Genomic DNA, 12,967 nt, shown 5'->3' with positions numbered 1-12,967 from the left:
AGAAGAAGGGGTTGAATCTCTAGGTAATAAGTGAGGAAAATAACTCCTCAGGCATCTTACGTTATTGCAGAATGGAAAATAAATGGGGTGGCAACTCAATTGTCATGAGGCCCATAATAGATGATGTTTGCTTCAGTGTTTGCAAACTCTCTGTCAACCAGAAATGAAAGCTTGTTTGTTTTTTCTTCCAGATGCTTGGAGGAATCCCGTGGCAAGCATATTTTCAGAGGGTTCTCTCTTCATCTTCTGCCGCCTATGCTCAATTTCTCTCCTTCCTGGCTGCTTTCGGATGCCTCGTGATGGCTATCCCTGCAGTGCTCATTGGAGCAATCGGTGCATCTACAGGTACCCTTAGGCCACAATCATGATGATTTGCATCTAGAAGGTTTTGAAACACAGAGACGACGGAGACTGAATTCGATAATGGCATTGTACTCCCTTGTTATAAAAAAAATCAGACCTCCAAAGAAATTGGTTTGAACAGCTCTCCTGAGCCAAAGGTCTAATCTTCCAGATCATTAGAATTCTTGGCAAGGGATTCCAGTGTCATACTGGTAAGGCAGAAATTTTACAGGACAGGACTCTCTGTTTTGAAGACTATATTGCCTAGTGGATAGAGCACGGGCCTGGGAGTCAGAGGACCTGGGTTCTAGTCCTAGCTCTGCCACTTGTCTCCTGTGGGACCTTGGACAAGTCGCCTAACTTCTCTATGCCTCAGTTACCTCATCTGTAAATTGGGGACTAAGATTATGAGCCCAATGTGAGATATGGACTGTGTTCAACCTGGTTAGCTTGTATCTACCCCAGGACTTAGTAAAGTGTCTGGCACATAGTAAGTGCTAAACAAATACCACTTTTTACGAAAGACTGGAATAAGCTTTCTGGAGTGGAAATTTGGATCAGTGTTTTTATCTGCAGCTCTTACCAGTGCTTTTCTCAAGATAGTTCTTCAAGGGCAGGTGTTGGACCTTAGCCTTCTTCTAAATGTGGCTTAAGGACCCACCACAATATTCTGCATACAGTAGATAACCAGCCCAATGCTCCATGTATAGTAAGCACCTGGTCCAGTGCTCTGCACACCGTGGGCACTCACTATAGTGTGCCATACACACTAGGCTCTTAGTCAATCTTATCAACTGATTGACTTGTAACAAGATGTGGTTAAAAAGGCAAACAAGGATTCTAAGACAGTTTCCTACCCAAAGTCTCACAGCAGGATAGGGACACAGCTGAGAATGGAAATCCTGCATTCTGTCATTAATGTTATTTTATTACTATCATTATCATTTTTATATTTGTTAAGCACTTACAATGTGTCAACCACTCTTCTAAGCACTGGGTTAGATACAAGTTAATCAGGTGGGCAGAGCACATATCCCGCATGGGGCTCACAGCCTAAGTATCTTCCTCTTCAAAAGTATTTATTGAGCACTTACTCTGTGCAAGCAGAGCAGTTGTAAGAAAATGTTCAATCCCATCTTTTCCACAGTATTTACCCAAGAGTAATGTGGATACCTAGCTCCCAAGGAGTGATTCATTGGCAATATTCAGAAAGTTTCTCAGTTCAAAGTGGTCAACTAAAGGTTAGAAGCTAAAGGCACTTAACTTTCTCTCCCACCACTACTGTGGTCAATTTATTCAAAGACGAATCTATTCAAGGTCTTGCTTCTTATGCTTTTCCTTCCTGAGAGGGAAAATTAGAACTGAATCTTTCAAATGTGGGGGTGGTCAATTCTACCTTTCTCATTTCTTTACTCTTCTTCTGGGACCTAAATGGCTATATAAATCAAGACAGCGGATGGGAATTGTGTGCAAGACCTAGAACTCTCCCTTTTCCTGCACAAGCAGAAGTCAAAGGTAGAAGCCACTTCAATGATGGACTCCAAGTCCACAAGTGAGTTTATTGAACTCTAGTGCTTTCAGTAACATACAACACATCACATCACAAGACAGCAATGTAGCAACTCTCACCTACCAAGCCAACTACATTATCTGTCACTGCCTATCAGAAATGTGAAAAACAGGACTAGAAGTAGAAACCAAAAGAGAAGAATACACTCACTGAAGAATATATAGAGCATTCTCGAGACAATCACACATTTGGAAGAAGCTAAAGGAAGATTAATAATAATAATAATAATTGTGGTATTTGTTATTGCTTCCTATGTGCCAAGCATAGTACTAAGAGCTGGGGTGGATAAAAGTAAATTGTGTTGGACACAGTCCCTGTCCCGCATGGGGCTCACAGTCTTAATCCCCATTTTACATCTGAGGTAACTGAGGCACAGAGACATGAAGTGATTTGCCCAAGGCCATACAGCAGACAAGTAGCAGAGCTGGGATTAGAACCCACGACCTTCTGACTCCCAGGCCCTTGCTCTATCCAGTATGTCATAGGCGGGGTATCTGAAGATGACCCATTTTCATCTCAGCACCGGTGAAGAGAAGCTACAGGATGGCAACACTTGAGGAGCTTCCCAGAATCATTTTTCAGAGTTTAGGTTGGTTCAGAAATGCAAGCTCGTTATAAGCAGGGAATGTCTCTGCTAATTCTGTTGTATTCTACTCTCCCAAGCACTTAGTACAGTGCTCTGCACATAGTAAGCACTCAATAAATACCATTGATTGATTGATCAGGAGCAAACTCAGGACCCCTCCTCTGGGTTACAGGCATGCTCAGGTTTGAAGCTTGTCCAACCAAGTCCACCTGAAGTCCCCAGTAGGATCTGGAAAAGTTCTGGAACTTCTTGCTCTCCCTCCTCCCCTTCCCCCTACATAAGCACTCAATAAATATGATTGAATGAATAAATGAATCCCCATATCCTACCAAACAAATCAGAACAACTTGTGGATTTTCCAGGTCTGGAAGCCACCCTGGTCCTCACCCTCAGGCTGTGCATTCTCCAACATAACCTCAGCCCCTTAAGTCATATTTCAAGGTGGCAAATCTTCCATGTTTCCAAACCATTTAACTAGGACTATACCATGATGGTCATATTGTCAGTAGAGAGACTCAACAGTTTTGCACTTAACCATAGAACTGATTTTTAGGGGCTTCCAAGGACCTTACCCACTCTTCAATTCACAACATAACTCCTGCTCCAGAAAATGACCTTCCTAGGCATAAACCTCATATTTTCTCCAGTTTCATGTCTTTGCTTCTATCTCACCCATCCCTCCCAAATGTTAATTATCAGTATTGTCTGAACACTTCGTGGGATCAGAGTACTGGACTGAGTAACTTCTATATGTGAAGAGCAGTGTACTGAGCACCTCTTGGTCTCAGAGCTCACTGTGGGCAGGGAATGCATCTACTACCTCAGTTGTAGTGTATGCTCCCAAGCACTTAGTAAGGTGCTCTACACACAGTAAGTGCTCAATAAATACCACTGATTGAATGACTGATCAGAGCACTGTACTGAGAACTAGTATGCTTGATGAGCATCATGCAAATATATATGATGCAATCTCTTCCCTCAAGAAGCTTAAATTCATTCATTTGATTGTATTTACTGAGCGCTTACTATGTCAAAACACTTTACTAAGGTCTTGGGAGTAAACAGTATAACAATAAACTGACACAATCCCCACCCATAATGAGCTCGCAGTCTAGAGGGGGAGACAGACATTAATATAAATAAATAAATCTAAATTAAATCTAATGGGGTTTTTTTCTAATTTTTAATCAACAGATTGGAACCAGACTACATATGGTAATCTGGATCCTAAAGAAAAGAAAGAAGCAGACATGATTTTACCCATTGTACTTCAGTATCTCTGTCCAGCATATATATCTTTCTTTGGTCTCGGTGCGGTGTCTGCTGCTGTAATGTCATCTGCGGATTCTTCAATCTTATCTGCAAGTTCAATGTTTGCTCGGAACATCTATCAACTTTCATTCAGGCAAAATGTAAGAACCATTATTGAAAGTGGGTTTTTTTCCAAGATAAAATATAGTCATATTTTAAGTAAATTATAAAAATAAGGTAAAGAACTAACCTATTGGATTTGAACATTTAAAACATGAATAAAACTACATTATATGTGATATAACTTTGGAGCTGAAATAAACAGTGGATGCTAAAGATTTCTGTAGTACAGCGGGATTTTGTGGCAGCAGTAAATGATTTTTTAAAGCTTAATTTGATCAAATTCCTCAAAGGAAATAATTTCAGGACATTGTTTCCCTTCAAAATATCTTGTAAGGACCCTGTGTACAGTGAAATTGAATTTAAAACAATGCATTCAAGCTTAGTAAAAAAAAAAATAGTGCTGATCAAAGCAAAAAATATATTTGTTTAAAGACATTTAGAATCTGCATGTTTCTTGGTAGCACAAATGGTTGCAGTCTCATTTTCAATCGACTGAAAGAGTGTTTTGCAATGAGTGGTTTTGTTGAAAGTCACATGCTAGAGATGAAAACTGTAAAAATGGTGGTATCTGTTAAGCGCTTACTATGTGCAAAGCACTGTTCTAAGCGCTGGGGATACAAGGTGATCAGGTTGTCCACGTGGGGCTCACAGTTTTAATCCCCACTTTACAGATGAGGTAACTGAGGTACAACTAAATTAAGTGACTTGCCCAAAGTCACAAGCTGATAAGTGGCAGAGCTGGGATTAGAACTCATGACCTCTGACTCCCAAGCCACTGCTCTTTCCACTAAACCACACTGCTTCTCATTAGGCCCCCATGTGCTATTCCAGTTGTGTTCCACGTTGATGATGTAGTAATGATGAATAAGCCTCATTCTCTTCATGAAAATTTAAAGAACCAAGAAATCAAGAAACCAAGAAACCAAGTTTACCAAGTGTTCAGGTAGCAATTCGTTGAGGGGAAACTTGTAGACTGTAGGCTCCTTTTGGGCAGGGATTGCATCTGCTGACCCCGGTTTATCATACTTTATAAATAAATCCTCAATAAATCCCATTGATTGGGAGAGTAAATTGATTATTCTTTACCTTAGTCAATCCCTATAAATCCCAATAAATTGCTCAATAAATCCCATTTATTGACCAAATCCTTGAGGAGCTGTCTCAAATGACAAGACTTCACTTCCCGGTTTCAAGTTTATCTTATGCAGGATTTGGTCCCCCTAAGAAAGTGAGCGCTTAAATTCCAGGAATGCACTGCATCCTTCAATCAATCATAGTGAGTGCTTACTGTGGGCAGAGCACTGTACTAAGCACTTGGGAGAGTGCAATTTAACGGAGTTGGTAGACATGTCCCCTTCCCACAAGGAGTTTACTGTCTAGAGAAGCGGCATGGCCTAGTGGATAGATCACAGGCCTGGTAATCAGAAGAATCTGGGTTCTAATCCCTCCTCTGCCACTTGTCTGCTGTGTGACCTTGGACAAGTCACTTAACTTCTCTGTGCCACAGTTCCCTCATCTGTAAAATAAGATTAAGACTGTGAGCCCTAGGTGGAACAGAGACTGTGTCCAACCCAATTATCTTGTATCTACCCCAGTAATTAGAACGGTGTCCGTTACACAGGAGGCATTTAACAAATCCCACAACTATGATTATTATTAGAGGGGAAGTCATTTGGTGGGCTGCAGGCCTACAGCACTACAGAAAGTTAACGTGGTGACTTTGCGTTGCAGGCCTCAGACACAGAAATCGTGTGGGTGATGCGAGTCACCGTGTTCGTGTTTGGAGCATCTGCTACAGCGATGGCCCTGCTGGCGAAATCGGTGTACGGACTCTGGTACCTCAGTTCTGACCTGGTCTACATCATCATCTTCCCTCAACTCCTCTGCGTGCTCTTCATCAAAGGAACCAACACCTATGGTGCAGTGGCTGGGTATGTCTTCGGCCTCCTACTCAGGATAACTGGAGGGGAGCCATATCTGTACCTGCAACCTCTCATCTTTTACCCCGGTTACTACCTCGACGATGACCAAATATACAACCAGCGCTTTCCCTTCAAAACGCTGGCAATGGTCACTTCTTTCCTAACCAATATCAGTATCTCTTACCTGGCCAAGTACCTGTTCGAGAGTGGCACTCTGCCTCCCAAACTAGACTTCTTTGATGCCGTCGTGGCCAGGCACAGTAGGGAAAACATGGACAAGACGGTTCTGGTCAGAAATGAGAACATCAAGTTAGATGAGCTCGTGCCGGTGAAGCCTCGGCAAAGTTTGACTCTTGGCTCTACATTCACGAATAAGGAGGCTTTCCTTGACAACGACTCCAGCCCCGAGGGTTCTGGCATTGAAGATAACCTGCAATGAGGCACAGCTTTCCCTCCCAGAGCTTCGGTGGTGGCTGCCCCCCAGGAAGGATGGGGAAAATCCACACTAGAGCCAAACTGGGAGGAAATAAGCTTCCAGAAGGAGTCATGACCAGGAATGCCTTTGCACAATTCAAAACCACGCTTAGAAGAAGCAGCTGGGGAACTCAACTAGGGAGGAGGAAGGCTTCCAAATTAAGTCATTTGCTGATGTGGACTGGAAGAATGTCAGATAAACATGAATTCATGCCACCCCCCAGTGCCAGAAAATAGGTAATTGGGTGAATTTCTTTTAAAATGTGAAAAGAGAATTGGAAGGGATCGAAATCTTACAGTTGAGCTAGCAGGTAGAGGATATTATTCAGACATCTTTGGGTTCATGTTTCAGTCAATATAACAAAGCTCACAACCTGTATATCCCTGGGACTACAGCAGTGATGTTGTCACTCGAGAATGACTTTCCCTGTTGATTTTTCTTCATTTTCCTCCCTAGCAGCTCCAGCATCTTCTCAAGGGTATCGACCAATTCATTTTGTTTTGTATAGAGTTCCCTAAGGGACTGACTTACATAATGTACTCAGCACAGGCTGTTTTAGAGTTGTGTTTATGCACGTGGGAATGTGAGGTGGGGGTTGAGGGGAGGGGAGAAATAATGGTATAGGTCAGTCCTGGTCTTGAGCAGATCTGCCACCAATATAGATGTCAGCATGATCCGGGGTGGGTAGAAGGGCTTTGGAGGAAAACGAATTCAAGCAATAAACTGAGCTGGGAAATAAAGGAAGGGGAAAAGTAGTAGCTATTCAGGCCTTGATGTAGTTTATCAATCAGGAAAAAGTCAACTGATGACTATCAGGATTTGGATTAGAAGCAAATATTGGGTCAAGGGTTTTGAGACAGCACTGCCCAGCTCCAGGTAAGGGGAATAATAAGTTTCAATAAAACAACCATGGTCCTCTCACCCCCAGGTCTCCCCCTGACCCTTTCTCTCTCCAACCCATCTCTGACACCAGTCCCCTGCACAGAGAAAGGGTATGAACACAAGCATGCCCCAACTCTTAGATTCTGCCCACCAGGGAAAGACAGAAAGGAAACAGCTGGTTCTAGGTATTTCATTCTCTGAAGTCAGGCTTGGTAACTGGTAACCATCGCAGAAGAAAACCTATCTTACAGAAAACTGGTGCTGAAAATGGAAAAAAAAGTCAGTCCTGCTGCTAAAAGGAAGAAGCCATGTACCCTAACACTGCATGCCAACCTAACTTTCACAAAGCTGGTGTTTAGGATTTTTCTTTTCCCTCTTTTTCTGAAGTTTTACCTATCTTTATCAATCTTTCTATTTAATCTATTTCTATGCATATGTCCCTCTCCCTCTATCAATATACATACACATAGATATATGTGTGTAAAGCTCCAGAAAAGAATCAAAAATATATTGAATTCTAAAATGACTACCCATAGATATATAGGTATAGTTATTCATTTTATAATTCAGTATAGATATATGGTTAGATAGATATTCATTTAAGAATCATAAATGTTTTCTCCATGGTTACATTTCAAGAACACTGAGGTTGTGTCTGCATAAAGTGGAACAGAAAGCGTATAAACTAGCAAGTGATTTCAGTTTATGGAAGCATCATATCTGAATAATTTAGGTCCCAAATGCCTCCCTTTCCTCAATTGCTTGAATTATCTGGATACTTGTTGTATTAGCTGTCACCTCACTTTTACCTGGAGAGGCACAGTCTCTAATTCATTATGATTGTAAACTGCACTCCAAAATAAGGAATCAGCTTCTGAATGCTAGAGAATGTTTTTTTTTTCCTCAAAGTATTGAATCACTACCAGACCAAGAATCAAAAGTAATGATTGACCCTCTTGCTATTGTTGCTTATACGATGTGCTTGCCTTGTCTAAGTTTAATTCATAGGATGTTATTCTGAAGAAACTCAATCCAGCCTAGATCCTCCAGGGAAAGAGCCAGAGGCGATTGGCATGGATAATTGAAATTGACAAATAATTGAAAAATCACAACCTAAACAATCGCGTCAGCCTCGTTCTCCACATGCCCCTTCTCCAGTGCTCTTTGCCAGCTCCCAAACTCTTTAATTTGCTTTCTTTCTGGTGAATGGGCTAACCCATCCCAGCCTGGCTCATCTGAATATATTGGAAAATTCCAGAATGAAGGGTAGAAGGTGGGGATAAAGAGCAGGGCTTGAGGGGCAGAAGGTCCTCTTCTCCCAGATACCAGCCACACAATGATCCTGCCAGACTCCAGATTCTGGAAAGACTCCATACCCCTGTCCGCTGACATCCCCATAGCCTACAGCCAGCCCACATGGAACTCAGTCAGGCTGAATTTTTCCCATGCTCCTGGGGGCCAAGCCAGCCCAGGGGTGAACAGGCTGTGAAATGGCCTAAGGGCAATCACCAGCAGCTAGGAGGAGAAGCAAGGGGCCTAGTTAAATCAGGAACTGGGTAACCAAATGCTCTCATATTTGAACATAAGAGTTGCAAGGATCACATCCTACCTCCAATTTGGCAGGGGCTTCTCCCTGACGTCCGTATGATGAGTGAGGGTCTTCCTGGGCTCGTAAAAACATCAGGCTCAACAGCAGATTTCATTTTGATCCTGGCCAAGTTTATATTTTTGCTTCTTCATTACCTCTTGGTACATGACCTGGTCTAGGGAACAGAGCATAGGGGCTGGGAGTTAGTAGGATCTCAGCTCTGCCATTGGCCTGCTGAGTGACCTGACAACCTCTCTCTGCCTCTATTTCCTCATCTGTGAAATGGTGAAAAACGTTTTTCCTCCCTTCCTCTTAGATTGTGAATCCCGGGTGATATAGAGACAGAGTACAGTTTGATTGCTTTCTATCTACCCCAGCATTTACGTAGTGCTTGACACCTAGTAAGTACTTAATAAGTACCATCATTAACCCATCAGCCCTGTTGTCAAGACCTGGCTAATGACTTAAAACAGCAAATGGCAACCACTATTTTCCAATCCATCCAAAATTCATATCTCTTCCCATAATGTACTCAAATAATGATTTTACACTTGGTTTTCCTGAGGTTAATATCACTGTGGGGGACATACTACACTAGAGGATTTTTAGATCTTAGCAGAAAGGATTTATTCATAATATCACGCTCCCCTGAGTTTATCAAAAATTAATCCAAATAAGCTATGCATTACTGTACATCTAGGTCTGACTTTAGGATTAACATATGTTCAAATAAATTAACTATAGATGATTATCAATTGAATGTAGGCTTAAATAAGTGAATCAAATACAATAATCTTTGGATTTAATCTATTTTAAGATAGTAAAAATGAATTAGGGTTTTAAGTGTAAATGGTCATTTTCTCCCTTCATTTCTTCCAACTGATTTACTCTGGTATACTGTGCAATTAGACAGCAGGTTCGTGTGATGGTTATAAAACATATATTTTTGTCTGTCAAAACTGTTATATGAAACTATGCTTGAAAAATCCACTAAATTCCACATAATAGATGTATATGTTTTCAACGTGCCATAGGATTGTATTAAATTGTGCCAATGCAATTCAGGAAAATACTGTGTAGTTTGGCTTTATTTTTGTCCATGTATCAATACAAATATAAATTATTTTGTAAGCAAGCTGAGTAAATGTTGCTTGGTGTCAACTGTGTAATATAATTGAAATAAAACTAACCCATTACAGAATTTGTGGAAAAAATGCCCAGAGTAATAGTGGTACTCACTGAATCCTGGGGTAAGAGACTGCAAACTCTTTGAGGAAAGGCCCCTAGTGCTTTATTAACATTTTATCCACAAAAAGCATTCAAAAAATACAATAATCAGGCCTAGTGGAAGTATCTTGGGCCTAGAAATCAGAGGATTTGGATTCTAATCCCAGCTCTGCCACAAAGCAGCGTGGCTCAGTGGAAAGATCCCGGGCTATGGGCGTCAGAGGTCATACATTCGAATCCCGGCTCTGCCACTTGTCAGCTGTGTGACTGTGGGCAAGTCACTTCACTTCTCTGTGCCTCAGTTACCTCATCTGTAAAATGAGGATGAAGACTGTGAGCCCCACATGGGACAACCTGATTACCTTGTATCTACCCCAACGTTTAGAACAGTGCTCTGCACATAGTAAGCGCTTAACAAACACCAACATTATTATATCTACTCTATGACCTTAGGCAAATCACTGAGCCTGTTGTTGGGTAGGGATTGTCTCTGTTGCTGAATTGTACTTTGCAAGAGCTTAGTTCAGTGCTCTGCACATAGTAAGTGCTCAATAAATACAACTGAAGGAATGAATGAACTTCACTGTGCCTCAGTGACCTCATCTGTAAATTGGGGATTAAATCCTCCTCTCTGTAACAGACTGTGAGCCCAATGTGGGGCAGGAATTGAGCCCAACTTGATTATTTTGTGCCTTGTATTTTACTCCAGAGCCTAGCACATAGTAAGCACTTAGTACCATAAAACAATATGAATGGAATGAAAGTTCTTCATCATAAAAGAGAAATTCTACCACCTGTGCTGAAGTTTCAGACTGGCTCATAGACCCATTTGAAAACACAGGGGATTCTGGGTTCCTGCCTTCAAACAGATTATTTTCTAACTTGCCACCAAATCATTTCAGGGAAAGAGAGTCTATCTCCACCTTTGGAAAGATCATTGGCATGATCATTAACACCCTTATCACTATCTTTATCATCCATATCTTCAACACCATCTTGATCTTTAACACTATTTCCACCATCTTCACCTACTTCATCATCATCCCCATATCATCATGATCATCTTCAAACCATCACTTCCATTTCTCTCCCTCCATTCTTTCCTTCATCTCCATTTTTTGTTTAGTATAGAGCACACATTATTATTTCATTATTTTTTAATGGTATTTGTTAAGTGCTTACTATATACCAGGCACTGTTCTAAGCTCTGGGGCAGGTACAAGCTAATCAGGTTACAAACAGTACCTATCCCACATGGGGCTCAAAACCTGAATCCCCATTTTACAGATGAGGTAATGGAGGCCCAGAGAAATGAAGTGACTTTCCCAAGGTCACACAATGGGCGAGTTATGGGACTGGGATTAGAACCCAAGTCCTCTGACTCCCAGGCCTATGTTCTATTCATTCAATTATATTTATTGAGTGCTTATCCTGTGCAAAGCACTGTGGCACTAATGGCTTCATGGACTTAAAAGAGATTCACCAACTGTTGCCTGAACAACAACAAGAAAAAAATCCTAGGTCCTGTTAGTCGCCACACTTCCACACTCTTTTCCACCTCCTTTGCTTCTCTGGCTACTCCATTCAATGTTCCATTTTTCCAAGCTCTCTGCCAGTATCACACTCCCGACCCCATCAACCCTGACATAATGGGTACTCAGTGCTCTCCCTGACATGCAGTTGGTTATCTCATGAAATATTATCAGACTGATATTCCTCTTAAAAAAAAAACTGAAAAAGAATGGAAGAATATGTCCAAGTTAGAATAAAAATCTGAATTAATCCAATATCATAAAGATGGGAGAGGAAGGGTTATTATTAAAATATTGAAGAAAAGATCCTGGAGAAAAATATACTAATTAATATCAGAACAGCTTCAAGCAACTAATTTCAAAATCTAGTGGTACTTGCAAAAAGTTACAATTCTAAATGATTACAATTTCTCCCTATAATGATCAGGTGATTTATGGAATAAGTTTGCCTAGGGTAGCAAATCTAAATAAAAGAAAGAAGTGAAAGGGAGAGAATATGTATACCATTTGGCCTGGATTTATGAAAAGCAGTAACAGTCCTGTAGCTATTGTTCTCTTCAAGAAGCTGGAATAAACACGGTGAATGACATTTCACTCCTTCCTGCTATTTAATATTGAGACAGGGAGAGAGGCTACAGAAAAAAAAATCCCATTTTGTTTTGATCCATGTTGAATAAAACATTAAGGTTTCCTTTTCATTACTGGTTTCTCTTTTGTACAACTCTAAGGGACACAGCCTGAAAAGTGGCTACCCTTTTTTTTATGGTATTTGTTAAGCGCTTGCTATGTTCCAGGCACTGTACCCCAGCACTGGGGTAGATAGAAGGTAATCAGGTTTGACATAGTCCATGTCCCACCTGAGGCTCACAGTCTTAATCCCCATTTTACAGATGAGGTAACTGAGGCACAGAGAAATGAAATGACTTGCCCAAGGCCACACAACAGACAAGTGGGATAGGTGGGATTAAAACCCAAACCCTTCCTGTCTACTTGTTTTGTTTTGCTGTCTCCCCCTTTTAGACTGTGAGCCCACTATTGGGCAGGGATTGTCTCCATCTGTTACCGAATTGTACATTCCAAGCGCTTAGTAGAGTGCTCTGAACACAGTAAGCACTCAGTAAATACGATTGAATGAAGAACTTCTGACTCCCAGGCCTTTACTCTATCCACAAGATCACACTGCTTCTCTATCATCTCTTTTATTCATTCGATCATATTTATACTCTTTATGATGGTTGGCCATGACTGACTCCAGGACACAGTCCAAAATACTCCCAGGTGATTGTCCTGAATTGAACTATAACTGTACTGTATTGTACTAGAACTGTATTGGACTCTCCCAAGCGCTTGGTATAGTTTCTGCACAAAGTAAGCATTCAATAGATACCATCAATTGGCTGATTAGAGTTCATATTAGAGTTCAATCTATATTTCAGATTTCTGCCAATCTCCTGGCTTCTGCTGAATTG

The 12,967-nt window shown here is 41.2% G+C and overlaps 1 protein-coding gene across 1 annotated transcript in view; it reads left to right on the top strand.

The window, feature by feature from the left end:
* Nucleotides 1–9,871, top strand: part of SLC5A7 (solute carrier family 5 member 7) — a 34,780-nt gene extending 24,909 nt beyond the window's left edge. The window contains exons 6-8 of the mRNA XM_029049635.2: nucleotides 192–345; nucleotides 3,693–3,910; nucleotides 5,604–9,871. Of these exons, the coding sequence (XP_028905468.1) occupies nucleotides 192–345; nucleotides 3,693–3,910; nucleotides 5,604–6,233 (1,002 nt within the window). The 3' untranslated portion in view covers nucleotides 6,234–9,871. The remainder of the gene's footprint in view (nucleotides 1–191; nucleotides 346–3,692; nucleotides 3,911–5,603) is intronic.
* Nucleotides 9,872–12,967: the final 3,096 nt, after the last annotated feature.

Source organism: Ornithorhynchus anatinus, chromosome 2 (assembly GCF_004115215.2).
Source record: "Ornithorhynchus anatinus isolate Pmale09 chromosome 2, mOrnAna1.pri.v4, whole genome shotgun sequence".
Classification (NCBI taxonomy): Eukaryota; Metazoa; Chordata; class Mammalia; order Monotremata; family Ornithorhynchidae; genus Ornithorhynchus; species Ornithorhynchus anatinus.
This window is presented reverse-complemented; position numbering and strand designations above follow the sequence as displayed.